Below are 15,544 nucleotides of genomic sequence, written 5' to 3' on the forward strand. Positions count from 1 at the left end.
GATAAATGTGGTCAAAGTTTCTCCACACCAGCCAAGGAGCAGGCCTTACCACCCCACCCCGCAGCACACACCTGAAGCTTCATTTCTCCCCAGCCCCCACTTAGGGCCAGCTGATGTTCCTGGGTCTCCCTGCCTGTGTCTGCCTGAGCATGTATGACTGTGGTTCATTGTCCATCGGGGTGGGAGGATATATGTGTGTGCCTGTGCATTTGTTTTCTGTTGGTGCCATAACAAACTACCACAAACTAAGTGGCTTAAAACAACACAAATTAATTAATTAATTAATTGATTGATTGATTTTTGAGACAAGGTCTTGCTCTGTTGCCCAGGCTGGTCCCAAACTCCTCAGCTCAAGCGATCCTCCTGAAGCAGGGGAAGAGGAAAAATATAGCAGGAGAATAGTAAAGGGAATTAAAAGTTGGATCAAGGGCAGAATGAGTAAAAGCAGGGAGCAGAAGCAAGCTGAAGGGGCAGGTGAGCAAGAAGCGAGATAAGAAGCAGAACAGCCAAAACAAAAGTGAGAAAGAAGCCCCCATGTGGGCTAAATCTGAACCAAACCTGTCAGAGGCAGCTCCTTAGAGATGGGCATGCACATTAAAGAGAAAAAGTATCCTTAAAATGACCCTGTATGGTAATTAGCTCATTGAAGCTCGTGCATATGGACTGCAAATCATGCATGTACTTAAAATTATGGGATGCAGGTGACACACAAGGGCCAAAGTAACTAATCAACATATCTATCAATAAAAAAGGCAGACACTGGCTAGAGATTAGGCAGCTTTGGGAGGAGAAGAAACACACACACACATACACACACACACACACAAAGACCCAGAGTACACCAAACTAATGTTGATCTCATCTGCCAGAGGTCAGTCCACTCTCTCCCTCCGAGAGTGTAATACCGTGCTTAATAAGCTTTTGCTGCTTTGCTATCTCTGTGTGTCTAGTCCAGTTCTTTGTTCAGAACACCAAGAGCCTGAAACTACCAGGCACTATCCAGTAACACGCCTACCACAGCCTCCCAAGTAGCTGGGACTACAGGAATGTGCCACTGTGCCCAGCAAAAAATACAAGCTTATTAACTTACAGTTCTGTAGGTTACAAGTATAACATGGGTCTCAATTTAGGGTATCAGGGGCCGGGTGTAGTGGCTCACACCTGTAATTCCAGCACTTTGGGAGGCAAAGGCAGGCGGATCACCTGAGACCAGCCTGACCAACATGGCGAAACCCCATCTCTACTAAAAATACAAAAATTAGCCAGGCGTGGTGGTGGGCGCCTGTAATCCCAATTACACAGGAGGCTGAGGCAGGAGAATCGCTTGAACCTGGGAGGCAGAGGTTGCAGTGAGCCGAGATGCCATCATTGCACTCCAGCCTGGGGGATAGAGCAAGACTCTGTCTCAAAAAAATTTAAAAAAAATTTTTTAAATTAAGATGTCAGCAGGTCTTTGTTCCTTTCTGGAGGCTCTAGGGAAGAATCCATTTCCTTGCCCTTTTCAGCTTCTAGAGGCTGCCTGTGTTCCTTGGCTCATGGTCCCTTCCTTCATCTTCAAAGTCAGCAATGTAGTATCTCTCTGACGCTTCTTCCTTGTCTAGTCGATCTGATTTTAAGGATTCGTGTAAATATATTGGGCCCACCTGGATAATCACCCCATGTGAAAGTCCTTAACCTTAACCACATCTGCAAAGTCCCTTTTGCCAGGTAAGATAGACACCATAGGATTAGGACACGGGTATCTCCGGGGAGCCTTCATTCTGCATAAAAGTGAGGGTGTGTGTGTGTGTGTGTGTGTGTGTAGGTCTGTGTCTCCTCAGCCTTTGCCTCCAATGCAGAGGGCCCCTCTTCAAACTTTGTGTCTATTTTGCTATAGTCAGAATAGGGAAACCTTAGCCCATTAAACCTTAGTGAGGAAACCTTACCATATATTTGTGGTAAGCAAATACATGCAAAACCACCATGCAAATAGGGACCTGGCTGGAGCACCTCTCCTGGGGCTGGCTTTCTAGGGAACTGGAAGATAATTCACAGAGATCCCTTCCAACGCATCTATCCATCCCCAGCTCAGAATCAGGTCCAGAGAGGCCACAATGATGGGAAATAAATGAGGCGTTGAGTGACCACGAGGCAGAACAAGCCTTATACCCCATGCTAAGGGCTAAGGTGCACTCCCTCAGCTAGCCCACCCAGTGGAGCTCTCCAGCCCCTCCCACCCCACCAACCTGCCCTCCACACACCATGCTCTCCTGCCTGGGCATTCTCCTCATTCCCTCCCACCACAGCCCCTGCCTAAAGAGGCCCCTCCCACCTGGGAGGCTTCCTCTTTCCTCCTCTCTGACTTGAACTCTGAAGCATCCTTCAAGACCCAGCGGAAGTCTCCCCTGCTCAAGGAAGCCTTTCTCAGCATGTCCCTGTCCTCCTCCAAGGGTGTACCTTGTCCTTTGAGCACAGGGTACTGTCTCCTGGTCCTGTTTCTTTCGTAGTGCCCATCACCAAGATGGCCACACAACAGGCCCACGGTCAATGTCATGTCCTGGGCACACTACACCCTTTCAGGCCTCTGCACTTCTGCACATACTGTCTGCTCTTGACTAGAATATTCTTTCCTAACTCCTCTTGCAAGGTCTCATCTTCTGAGGAGCCTTCTCCACCTCCCCTCCCACACTGCTCTTCTCTTTTTAACATTATCACTTTTCTCTTTTTAGAACCTATCCCTATTATACCATTCTTCATGTGAACTATAATTCCATTAGACCCAAGGAAACAAATCCATCTTATATAAACATTTGTTGAGTGACTACTTTGCTAGACACTGTGCAAGGTGCCGGGGAAATACACATGAATCACACAGAGATCTGGCCTAAAGGGCCAAATGACTTGCGTTAGTCTGGTACCCACACCATACCGGGTAGTTGAAGAGGACTAGGACTCAAATCGGATTCCTCTGTGAGTCCCCATCGGCAAGCACATACCAGCCCATAAGGAAGATTTGTGGAACAATGCAAGATTTTGACATTCTTGAGTTGTAGCTTCACCTCAGACAAGCTGCTTTACTTTCCTGAGCCTCAGGTTCCTCATCTGCTAAATGAAGGCAGAATTCCCAGGGCTGGGCTAAGGATAAGTGGAGACTATGAGTGGGAAAACCCTCTGGAAACCAACCATCCCTCCATATGTATGAAAGGTAGTGACTGTGACTGTGACATTCTCCTCTGTCCCCTACCAGGGTCAGCCATGCTCCTCAAGGCTTATGAAAGGAATGAGTAAGCAGCTCTTACTAGCACTGAATTCACACCACTCAAATCTGGCCCTTCCTGGATCCTAGAGAATTATCTGCATAGAGTCATGGTTTCCATCTTCAGCCTCTGGGCTCTGGATTTATTGATTTCTGTTGAGAAATCTCCATCCTGCCCCTGCTTTCCATTCCTAGGCCCTGGTTTGTATAAATCACAAATAAGGCAAATGTAAAAATCTAAGAATGGGAAGGGTTAAGCTAGGGGAATTCCTTCCAGGGACTCACATCAGAGCTGGCGACGTGGTTAGGCTATTACGTTAGAGAACATGGAAGCTTGTGAATGGGGAGACATTTACCTGGGGTCCCCAGCAAGTCAGCAATAAGACAAAGGTGAGATCCAAGATGCCCGGATCCCATCCCATCCATTCCATATAGGGCCACCAAAGACCTTCCCTATCTGGGTCCCCTATCATTCTTTCTCATCTCTTTCCACCCCACACATCTAGTTCTGTCCAGATTCTCAATGTTCTCCAAACATGCCCTTGAATGAAAGATGCCTCTTTGTGCAACCTCTTCCCACTTATCTACCAGTGGGCTTAACTCCTACTCATCCCTCAAGGCCCACTCAAATGTTTTCTTTTCTGGAACAAAAGCCTAAATTTAGTTTGTCCAGAACCCATTCATCTCCCCTCCTCTGTGTTCTCATGTATTCTCTACATACATTGATTTTAACAATTATTACCCTCCTCTATAATTGTCTATAATTGTCTTAGTACTCACTATACTCTATTTTTCTCTAGGGCAGGAATTATTTCTGCTTCTCCTCTGTCCCCAGGGCCTAGAAAGGTGTCTGGCATTCAGTTGGTACTCAGTAAATGTCACCAGCTAACCAGTCATCATGACTTACTGAGCCTGGCTGATGACCTTCAAAATAAACTCTGTTACTAGGTAATTTCCAGCAGGTGGAGTTATCGGGAAGGACAGGGCAAACGGTACCTGACGTAGGAATCCTGTAAGAAAAAGATGCCGGAGGAGAAACTGATGGAGACACAGGTCACAGGAGGAAGATGAGAAATCCAGGAGAAGGTCATGCTGGGCCCTGGGGACATAGTAACCATTCAGTCCCCGCCCTCAAGGAGCTCATGGTCTGCTGGGGAAATAAACAGAAGCACAATTTTGTACAGAATGAGGCTGTAGTAGACCATTTTCTCCTCCTAATACCCTTTCTTTGCATGGCTTCCAAGATACCATCAACTCATCCAGCTTTCTACTTATCTTTTTGGTCTTCCTTCTCCATCTGGTTTGTTGCTTTTCCTAGTTTCCTCAAATTCGGAATATTGGAGGACACTATTTTCCATTTACACTCACTCCCTTGGTGATCTCATCCAGTCTCATGACTTTAAACACCATCTATGTGCCAATGACTCCCAAATCCAGCCCAGATCTCTGCCCTGACCTGCAGATTTATATGCCTCCCTGCCACCTCAACATCTCTACTCTAATGGTCATCTCAGACTCAACACACTCAAACCTGAGCTCCCCGTCAAAAAAAAAAAAAGAAATCCCTCCCTCATCACCTCCCCAGTCTTTCCCATCTCGAAACAGTGGCAACGCCAATCTTCTAGTTGTTCAGCCCAAAAATCGTGGCTCCTTTCTTATTCTGGCATTCTACATCTGTTAGCAAACCTTGTAGTCTCTACCATTTAAATTTAGAATTCAACCACTTCTCATCCACTACCTCTAGATTATCATAATAGGCTCCCAACTGGTCTCCCTGCTTTTGCCATTGTTTCCCCTACGCCCAGTCTATTCTTTATACAACAGCCAGAGTAACTCAGTTAAAATGTAAATCAGATTGTGTGGACCCTGTGCTCACAACCCTCCACTGACTCCCTAACTCCTCATGTCCTACCTATTACTCGCCCTAGAGGACACTATGCCCAAACCATTCTAGGCCCTCTGCACTTCCATTCTCTCTCACTGAAGTGCTCTTCCACAAATATCAGAAGGCTCTCTGTTCCTTCAGACCTTTACTCAAAAGTCACCTTCCCAGTGACTTTGGCCCCCCAATCAAAAATAAAACACCTCTCCTGCAAATATTTTATTCCCACTTCTCAGATTTTTCTCCTCAGTATTTACTGCAATCTTAAAACTACATATTTTATTTATCTATCTTCTTCACTGTTTACCTCTCTCAGAATGAAGGCTCTATGAAAAGAGGGACTTTTTTGGTCTGTTTTGTTTACTACTGTATACCCACTACTAAGAATAGTGACGGACATATACTAAGGCACTCAATAGGTATTTGTTGAACGAATGAAAAAGGTAGTCATTTCCAAGAGGCAAAGTGTACTCTTTAATGAAAAACTATAACAAACGGTGCTATTTGGCAATATAATCACATTCAATATGCACAGTACATGACCTCTTGAACAATTCTTATCCAATCTTCACATCAGCCCAGGATAGAAGGAAGGCTGGGCAGAGATTATGATGCTGGTTGACAAAGAAGCTGAGTTCAGAGAGCAAACGGACTTGCCAAAACTCACACATCTGGCCAGGACAGTACTGGAAATGTGAATGACTGCTGTCCCTGGAAGAGGCTGGTAAGTGATGGAGCTTAATAGGAATTGGGTTTGAAGGACCTCTGTTGCCAGAAAGCATGAGTATCTCTAAAGGGGAAGCTGAGTCAGAGGTTACTGGAACTGAGGCATCAGCAAAAGAATGGGAGAGGTTACAAGGTTGACCTCTTAAGGGGACTTGGCCCAGGTCTGAGGAGGGCAGCAGATTCCCCAAGCAACAGAATGCTGTGCCTGAGGCTGACTAGTCATTCAAGTCTGTACATAATCTCCAATGTGAAAATTCAACAGACAACCTTAAGAGAGATCACTGAGTCTACTGCATGTCTGCAGGGTTTGGCTTCCCTGGACTGTGAGGTCTTCCAGGGAAGCGATCATTTTCATAGATGTATCCCCAGTTTCTAGCAAGGCCTTGAATATAGTAATATAGGAACTCAAATATTTTTGTTCAGAGCAAAAATAAAAAAGAATGAATGTGCTCAAAGGGGAAACTGAAGCCAAGAGAGCACAGACAGGAGGGACATAACATTAACCAGCAATTCTGGAGTAGTAACAGATTAGTTTTCTGGGATGCAGTAGGACAAACGGCCCTCGCACTAAGAGGCTGCTGTCAACTATTCTTCAGAAGGGGTTAACAAGCAAATGGTGCCTGGGAACAAAGGAGCAGAGGTTAAATGTAGCCGTAGTAGTGGGGCCAGGATGGAGAGACCGACTGGCTGAGACTCGAGGCGGGTCAGACAAGCAGGCACTGCACACTTTCTTCCCTAACAATGTGACTAAGGTATCCAACGTCACATCCGGTTTAGCGGGCGGGAGCAGGGAACAAAAGGAGACGAAGGACGCATGCGTTTGGTGAGTCCCGGATTCTGGTGGGTTCTTCCGCTCAGGCTGAGTGAAGCGCTTCCGGGTCGCCGCCGGCTGCAGCCTCCCGGCGCGGTAAGTACAGAGACAAGGCTGCCGCCGTCTCCTTGCCCCTTAATTCCTTCTTCTCCCACAGAAATCCATTTCCTTTGACCCGCCTCCCCAGGAGCTCCATATTGAGAGTCCTTAACCCTTAAAGAGCTCCAGTTCATTGGCCGCTTCCTCGAGACTAAGCCCCACCCCGTCACACAAGGTCCGTCATTCATTGGTGTCACTTCCTGTCACCCAGCATTTCTTTCAGTTAATTGGCCCTACCCAGGCCCCGCTTTTTTCGCGTTTAGCAACCCTATAAGGCCAAATTTCTGTCTTGAGTCCCGCCCTACTTTCTTTCTGTTGGTCAACTGCGTGGTCATTACCGTAATGAGTAAAGAATGGGCGGTGGCTTTGCGACAGTGGGTTGGGCTTTCCGAGCCGAGATCTCTGGCCTGTCAGAACTTCTTGGACATGAGGGTGTTTTCCCTAGTGCCTAATTACGCGGGTTGGAAATCTGAGATACAGGGAAGGGCAGCGGCTGGCCCTGGGTCGGTCAGATAAATTAGGACAGAAGCAGGACCAGGCATCAATTCTTTTCTCCTGCTCATCCCTTTCACGGAGGAGTTCTAAGCCCCGACTCACTGTATGACCTAAAGCCAGTCTCTGCCTGTCGCTGGGCCTCAGTTTGCCTGTCCTCAGTTTAATAAAGGTTATCTGGCCCTCCTGGTTGGCTCCCTCAGCCGCTCAAAGCTGATTGTACCCTTATAATGTTATTCATCCATTCAATCTTACATCTACTTATTTATCCACTTATTCATGCCTCCTAGAATGTCTTACTAAGCCCTGCTTGCATATGCTACAATCCCCCCACCCCAACATTTGGCTGTGATTCATGAGCGGTCGTTAGTGTCCTAAATTTCTGACACTGGGTGGGTGTGGTATGGGCCATCATAAAAGTGCAAAAAGCAGGTTTTAGTGTGTGGAGGAGGTAGGGATAATTTCAGTAGAACCCTGCTACCTCTAATTTTATATAATTTCATAATGCCAGTCTGCATTCTGGATTCCTATTCCTACACTTGACTCCCATTCCCTTCCCTCCTTGAACACCCTGCAAACAGCTTTATTTGTCCATTATTTACTTAATTATCAGAATAACTTTGACGGTGGTATAATTGTTATTATCCCCATTTTACAGATGAAGACACTGAGGCCCAGAGAGGTTAAGTGACTCAGCCAAGGTCAAACAGCTAGTAAGTGTTGGAGCCAGGACTCATAGCCAGGTCTGTCTGATTCCTAGGGGGAGGGGCTGCTTTCCTGCTGTCTTCCACCCTATCCCTAAATCAGATTACAACCAAATTAAAAATGAAAACTAAGCAATTGACCCTTTCCCTCAGTCTAGGAGCCATGTCCACTTTGTTCCCCTCACTCTTCCCTCGTGTGACTGAGACACTGTGGTTTAATCTGGATCGACCCTGTGTGGAAGAGACAGAGCTGCAGCAGCAGGAACAGCAGCATCAGGCCTGGGTGAGTGAGCAGCTAGCACAGCACACAGACCCCAGCAAAGACAGAGACCCCAGCACAGACAGAGACCCCCTTCAGTGGGCCATGACCCAGCCTTACTCCGGAAATATTTGCCCTCAGCTGGGAATAATCAGGCTGGGAGCCAGGGAGCCAAGGTTCTCATCTTGTCATACCCTAATTTACAGGGGTACCATGTGACTTCTGGGCCAGATTAGAGCCCAGGCTGCTGACACTCAGCCCAAGCTCTTTTCCCTAAAGCACAGGAAATAATATTGACTATTGAGGATCTAGCAGATGACGCTTTCTAGGCTGGTAAGTCTCTCACTTCATCCTCACCATAATTATATGAAAAAACCAAGGCTCAGAGAGTTTTAAGTATTTAGATCAAGTTCATAAATGGCAGATGACAAGAAAGGGATTGAATCTCCCTGAGAACTGGGAGGAAGCTTCTCCCCCACACGTGTGGCTCGTCTTCTGGGCAGAATGGGCCAGTCCCATGCCCCTGACCTGCCCTACTTGGGCTCTGGCCTTGTTCCTCTGTGCCTTTGCCCACAGCTCCAAAGCATCGCAGAGAAAGACAACAACCTGGTTCCTATTGGCAAGCCAGCCTCAGAGGTGAGTGGCTCTAGCAGGTGGGGCCTGTGTGGGGGCCACAGTGGACTGAGGCTCTGCTCTAATTCTGAATGTCCTGCCTCTGACCCAGAGCAGTTGTGGTTCTCAGATCTGGGTGAAGGGCAAAAACGGGAGATAGAAGGGGTGGGCATTGGGCTTAGCATTAAGGTCCTGCAGAACATGCACCAGCCTGCTAGACTCAAGGAGGGAGGGTTGGGGTGGGGGGTCATTCATTGGCCCTAGAGAGAGGTTCAAGTGGGTCAGTTCTTGAACTGGTCCACGCAGGCCTGTAGGGCTTACAGGCTCTGTCCTGCCCGCCAGCACTATGATGACGAGGAAGAAGAGGATGATGAAGACGATGAGGATAGTGAAGAGGACTCAGAGGATGATGAGGACATGCAGGACATGGACGAGATGAATGATTACAATGAGTCGCCTGATGACGGAGAGGTCAATGAGGTAGGCAAGGGGTATGGGGGAGGGCCTCTCTTCCTGGGCCCCTGCTCCTGACCCAGTTGATGGCCAAAGGGTACAGAAACCCTGGATCCAGCCAGGGGCAGGATCTGGGGCTGAGGCTGGCTGAGGCCTCTCCCCACCCACACCCAGCCTCCTCTCCAGGTGGACATGGAAGGCAACGAACAGGATCAGGACCAGTGGATGATCTAGGTAGACAAGGCAGGGTGGCCTCAGAGAGATTCCAGGCCAGCCCAAACTACCCTGCATCCCAATCCCCATCCCCTGCCCACAGAACCAGCTGATGGCCCCAGTGCCTGAAAGTGCCCTTGGGCACCTCCTCAGCTGCTGCCAGGATCTGGTCTCCTTGGCCCCTCCCAGGCCATCGGTCTGCACTTGAAATCCCCAGGGCCTGAGCCCCACTCCACCTTCCTGGCCAGTACCTCACCCCTTGATTGCCAGGTCTGGTCTCTTTCTAAGTTTCTTTAATAAAGACAAAGGAATGATTTCCCCCCCATGTCTATTCCCTATTTGTCGGTGGGGCCCAGAGGAGTCCAGCGTCTTCTTTTGGGCTTTAGGGAGAGGGCACTCAAGGGACATCAGCCACACCTAATTGGCTAAGTGGGCCAGGGTTAGGGAAGGCCAGGGCATGCCTGGCCCTGGGTCCAGGGTTCTGTGCCATTTTCTCTGGCCCAACTTGCATCCAGCTATTCCTGCAGGGCCTCTAACTCACTGTCTGCCACTTCCTCTGATCCCACCCAGAATGGCATGGGCTGAGGATGGGAGGCTTTCTGAGGCCGAGAACTGGGAGGTCCCTGGAGCTCTCCCATCCAGCTTCCTTCATGTTAAGAGAGAAGATTAAATCTCAGAGCAAGGCGGGGATTCCCTTGGAGTCACTGAGCAAATCAGTGACAGAGATGGGTCGGGAGCTCAGAAAGAATGCTGTCAGTCCATGGTTCTCCCTGGAAAGAGGGGGCCTAGTGAAACCAAGCAGCCTGATAGAACTTGACACTTGAGGTCAGTGTAGAGGCTGAAAGGGGTCAGAGATGGGAAGAGAGACTCCCTAGCCCTGAGCCCAGCATGTGTCAAGGCCCCAAACAGGAAAGGGAGCAGATTCTGAGGTCCCTGCTTGCGTGGGGGTGGGGGTGGGTGTGGGCATCAGTAAGTACCCCTGGGCCTGGACCTCAGCCTGGTCCAGCATAGGTGAGCTGAGCTATGCCATCCTTGATAGCAGGGAAGTCTGGAAGGCCAGTGTGGTGGAGGCGGCAACGGTAGCGGCCACAGCTCTTAGCATACTGCAAGAAGCGGGGTGCACCAGGGAAGAGCACGTGGTCAGCCAGCACAGTGGCACCTGCTGGCAGTAGGTCATGGGCTTCCAGCAGCTGCAGGTCCCTCAGGTAACATCGTGGCCGGTGTATCAGGAGCACCAGGTCTGCCCGACTCAGCTGATACTGGGTGCGTAGGCACGGGATCACCTCCTCTGAGCTGCCCACGATGAGCTCCACCTGTGAGGATAGGGGAAGCTGGACGTGAGGGTGGGGGGAATTGTTCTCCCAGTGAAGACCCCACCAGGATCTGGCTTACTTCATGCCAGGTCCTGGCTTAGCTCCCCATGAGTGTTCTCACATTTCCTCTGACCTCAGAACCTACGAAGTCAGGATCAGTATTGTGATTTCCATTCTGCCTGTGAAGAAGATGAGGTTCAGAGAATGCATGCTTTGCTAAAGGTCACATAGTTAACAAGAGGCAGAGTAAGAGCTGGACCCAAATTTGCTGGGTTCCACAGGCCTTTCTCTTAGGTGTTTCTTTTGTCATCCGGCAGAAAATAATGTGCAGATGACTTGGGACAGGAGGGCAGGAGCTCACACACCATCCAGCATCACAGTCCCCAGAGTGGAGGTGCTTCCTTCTCCTTAGATGGGAGTCCCTCACAAGGGATGTCTGGCTAGGGCAAGGCCTGGGGTGACAGAAATCTGGGGTGGGGAGATGGGAGACTGACCGTGTGCTCATCAAAGCCGGCCAGGCGGATGAGTTTTTCAGCCACTGTTGCTGTGCGTGGGTCCCGCTCCACAGTAAGAAGGCGACCCCCAGGGGGCAGGGCTTGGGCAATAAGCAGGGTAGAGTATCCACAGTACGTTCCCAATTCCAGCACACAGGCAGGGGCCTTCTCCTCCACCAGCCGCATCAGGATCTGACCTATGTGGGGAGATGGCTGTTGCAGAAGACATGGGAGACGAATGCAGGGCCCCTGATAGAAAGATATCTCAAATGCTCACCTGCCTCACTGCAGCTCCCAACCAGCTGGGGTCTCATCTGTCTCTTGTACCATAGCCCCAACTGCCCTCCTGGTCCCCGTCTCCTACAGTGTAGTCTTCACACCAGCCCTGGAATCTTTCCAACCAATCTGACCTTATTACTCCTTGGCTCCTGTGAGCTGAAGGCCTTTGAGATTGAACTTGGGATCCTCAGCCTGGCATTCAGGACCTTGGACCTGAGCCTATTCTACTTCCCAGGTTCATCTCTCAGCACTTCACACCTGTGGTCTGTATCACAGCCATCCCAAACAACTGTACCCAGAATCCATCATGCTGTCTCATTCCTACATGCCACATGTGTATATGTGGCTGGCTTTGCCCGGGCCACCCCCATCTCCATCTGCCTGGCCAACTCAAAACTTCCAGATTCAGTTCAAATGTTGCTCTTTCTCCATTAGGTCCCAGGCAGAAACAACCACCCTATCTTTGAGATTTATGAACGGTCTCTGTTAGAATTTGTAGTTTCATTCCCCTTTTATTGCTCATTGAATATATTTCTGATCTTGGAATTGGACGAACTTCTATTTATTTATTTATTTATTTATGAGACCAGGTCTTGCTGTGTTGCCCAGGCTGGAGTGCAGTAGCGTGATCATGGCTCACTGCAGCCTTGACCACCCAGGTTCAGGCAATCCTCCCACCTCAGCCTGCCTAGTAGCTGGGACCACAGTTACTCACCACCACACCCGGCTAATTTTTAAATTTTTTGTACAAACAGGGGTCTCGCTTTGTTGCCCAGGCTAGTCTCGAACTCCTGGGCTCAAGTGATCCTCCTGCCTCGGTCTCCCAAAGTGCTGGGATTACAGGCACGAGCCACCATGCCCAGCCAGTGAATTTCTGAATTTCTTTTCTTTTTTCTTTTTCTTTTTCTTTTTCTTTTTCTTTTTTTTTTTTTTTTTTTGAGACAGGGTCTTGGTCTGTCACCCATGCTGGAGAGTGCAGTGGCACAATCATGGCTCACTGCAGCCTCAGCCTCCTGGGCTCAAGCAGTCCTCCCACCTCAGCCTCCAAAGTAGCTGGGACCACAGGTGTGTGCCACCATGCCCAGGTAATTTTTGCATTTTTTGTAGAGATGGGTTTTTGCCATGTTGCCCAAGCCAGTCTCAAACTCCTGAGCTCAGGCAATCTGCCCACCTCGGCCTCTCAAAGTGCTGGGATTACAGGCGCGAACCACCACACAGCCGAATTTCTTAAATAAGACACTAAAAGCACCTATGCTGGGATTGAGATAAATCCAAGCAGACAGCTACCTTAAATGGTATGTGGAAGCCTCCATGGTGGAGAAGAAAAATGTGGAGACAGATAATTGCAAAGCTATGGGTTATCTGCTGAGATGGTTATTCCACTGTGTATTATGCTTCCTTTGAGGCCAGCATTTATGGCTCGTTCATCTCTGTGGCCTCTACCCCCTCCCTGGCACCTAGCACATTCCTAATACAAAAGAGGTGACAATAAATGTTTGCTGAATAAATGACTTAGTCCAAGCTCCTCATTTCCAGATGAGAAAAAAAAAGAGGCCCTAAAAGAGGATCAAGAACCTGCCCTATTCACCCAGTAAAGCAGCAACAGATCCCAAATATTCCTTCACTGCCTTGGGGGTACTTCTTGGAGCAGAAGGCTAGGGAACACTGACCTTTGACAGGCCCCATATGGCTCAAGTACTCGTAGTGGCTGCTCCAGTGGTCCAGGGTGGTGAGGATGTGACCGGGGTCACCAGGCAGGGCATGGGTGAGCACGTAGCTGAAGGCCCGCTCCTCGATCCGCAGCCCTGACAGGCAGTCTCGAAGGCTTCGCAGCAAGACCGTGCCCACCAGCAATCGGAAGTAGTGCCGGTACCGCACCAGCAATGTTACCACCAGTGGCAGGAAGGCCAGTGCAATGGCAGGGGACATGGTCCCTACCTGGGTCCTGGGGTGGAGGGAGGGAAACCCACACCCACAATTTGCCTATTTGTGTAGCCTTTGCCAGTAGCAATTATCCTTATGTTTTACAAACCATGGCTCAGAAAGGCTAAGTCTTTTGTCCAGAGTCACACAGCAGAACTGGGATTTGAATCCAGGTTAGTATGATTCCAAGCCTGTGTACTTTCAAGGACTCCATACTGTCTACTTTCAGCACCCAGCCCCAAATCACCTCTTCCCAGTCCCAACCCCTGGTTCCATCTTCACATCGTTTTCCTGACTTGTCTTTATCCGTGACGTCACCCCTTCTTCAGGACCCCTTTCACTAGTTCCCCTCTGGGGTATCTTCCCCCACCCCTACCCTCTGCCTGCCTGGACTCCTCTGACCACTGCTGTGTAGCAAAAGAGCATAGGTTTGCAGTCAAAAACACCTTCACCATCACTGTGCCCTGCCTCAGTAAAAGGCAATGAAAATACTCCATAGGGTGTTAGGGTGAGATGTCCTCTTTCCCACCCCAGGACTCTCCCTCTGCCTGCTCTTCCCTGCGGTTAGGAGGAGTCTCTGATTCTGTAATAATTCTCCAGCCCTATCTCCTCTCCGCTGTATTCCCCTCTTCTCCTGTGCTGTCTCAGAATTCCCTTCACAAATGTGTACATACACATAACACACAGCACACATTTTCCCTCTACTCAGCTCTTCTCTCCAGAGGCCTATGGGGAATGGGCCTCTCCTCCCATGTCCTGGGCCATTCTCTTCCTCATCCAGATCTGACCTCCTTGCAGGCCTTCTTGCAAGGCCCCTGGTGGTGGCGGGGAGTAAAAATGAAAGAGTGTATGGATGGGTGTGAATAGGTGAGTGATGTGGTGGGCTTGAACTGGTGTGCTTGGGAACCCACAATCCAGGGCCCTGCTTACCTGGGCTGGAGGCTCCTGCTTAGGCAAGACCAGAGCACAGGACAAGTTGAGGGAGTCCAGGGCCTGCTGTGGGGGATAACTCTGAGGCAGGAGGCTGGACTGGCTTTCAATTATTCATGCTGAGGTGGCTGCTGTCACCTGAGACCTGCAGTTCAAGTTACCAGCCTCAGAGATGAGCTTAAGCTGCCTCCTACCCTTCAGGAACCTCAAAAGATTTACAGAACCTCAGGGTCTTGATTTGAGGGGTTATAAGAGGTACGAGATCTGGCGACTTCTCCGATCCCTTGGATCAGAAGATGGGGCATGGGGTGAGCCAAGGTGATGGGGTGACTGTAATGTACTCATTGATATGCAAGTTTTCTGTAAGCAAGGCCATGCCTTGGGCCACAGGTAAGAGTCAGAACCTGTCATTGTGCTCCAGGAACTCCCAAGTTTGGTAGGTGAGACTGACCCAGGAACATAGAATATAGTGTGATCACTATTGGATGTTCCACGACTACAGGGACTTTGGCTGTTTTGTGAACTGATGCATATCCAGATATAACAGTGTGTGGCACATAGTAGACGCTCAGCAAGTATTTGTTAATAAATGCATGAATTAACACTGGATGAGGATTAAGCATAGGGAGCTGGACATGTCCAGAGAATGGGGTCAGAGAAGATAATCAGGAGGACATTGTACTGAGTCTCGAAGACAGTAGGCAGACCAGGCTGCATGTGCAAAGTCCAGTAGATCAATCAGGAAACATCATTTCTCTACGTCCAGTGAAACACATTGCTCACCCCTCCACCCCCTCACCCCTCACCTCAGAACATGCAGTGGGAGAGAGGTGTCAGGCTCTGCATGACTTTGATATGTCAGATGGGTAATGTGCCAAAACAAGATTTGAGGGTGGGCGCATTTCACACATGCGGGTGAACACCCAATCACGCGCATGAACAACAAATGGATCACTATACAATTTTGGACGGACTTGGACCTGTGTTCAGGGCCCAAGGGAAGACATGGGGGAGGGGGGGCGTTTAGGAAAAGAGAACTGATGGTCAGCTTTGTGCGTTAGATTTACTATGGGTGCTGTAAAAAAAAAGGCAGAATTAAAGATAAAAGCCTGAAGGCAG

The 15,544-nt window shown here is 49.2% G+C and overlaps 2 protein-coding genes and 1 pseudogene across 8 annotated transcripts; 1 reads left to right on the forward strand and 2 right to left on the reverse strand.

The window, feature by feature from the left end:
- The first annotated feature begins 6,620 nt into the window (after positions 1–6,620).
- ANAPC15 (anaphase promoting complex subunit 15) lies at positions 6,621–9,811 on the forward strand. 7 transcript variants are annotated; one of them, XM_010366899.2, is made up of 6 exons: positions 6,621–6,750; positions 7,904–7,988; positions 8,103–8,232; positions 8,785–8,844; positions 9,163–9,300; positions 9,448–9,811. In XM_010366899.2, the coding sequence occupies exons 3-6, from the start codon at positions 8,113–8,115 to the stop codon at positions 9,505–9,507; spliced, it is 378 nt and encodes a 125-aa protein (XP_010365201.1). In that variant the 5' UTR covers positions 6,621–6,750; positions 7,904–7,988; positions 8,103–8,112; the 3' UTR covers positions 9,508–9,811. The 7 variants fall into 7 exon arrangements, with proteins under 7 accessions (XP_010365201.1, XP_010365204.1, XP_010365203.1 ...); XM_010366902.1 differs by having other exon boundaries at positions 9,460–9,811; XM_010366901.1 differs by having other exon boundaries at positions 8,108–8,232.
- Positions 9,812–10,441: 630 nt separating this feature from the next.
- Positions 10,442–13,647, reverse strand: LOC104665160 (transmembrane O-methyltransferase). Its single transcript, XM_030917475.1, has 3 exons — positions 13,243–13,647; positions 11,294–11,490; positions 10,442–10,799 (listed from the first exon to the last, which is right to left on the reverse strand). The coding sequence occupies exons 1-3, from the start codon at positions 13,499–13,501 to the stop codon at positions 10,479–10,481; spliced, it is 777 nt and encodes a 258-aa protein (XP_030773335.1). The 5' UTR covers positions 13,502–13,647; the 3' UTR covers positions 10,442–10,478.
- A 1,634-nt stretch (positions 13,648–15,281) lies between these two features.
- LOC115893797 lies at positions 15,282–15,377 on the reverse strand (annotated as a pseudogene).
- Between the last annotated feature and the right edge of the window lie 167 nt (positions 15,378–15,544).

Source organism: Rhinopithecus roxellana, chromosome 15 (assembly GCF_007565055.1).
Source record: "Rhinopithecus roxellana isolate Shanxi Qingling chromosome 15, ASM756505v1, whole genome shotgun sequence".
Lineage (NCBI taxonomy): Eukaryota > Metazoa > Chordata > Mammalia > Primates > Cercopithecidae > Rhinopithecus > Rhinopithecus roxellana.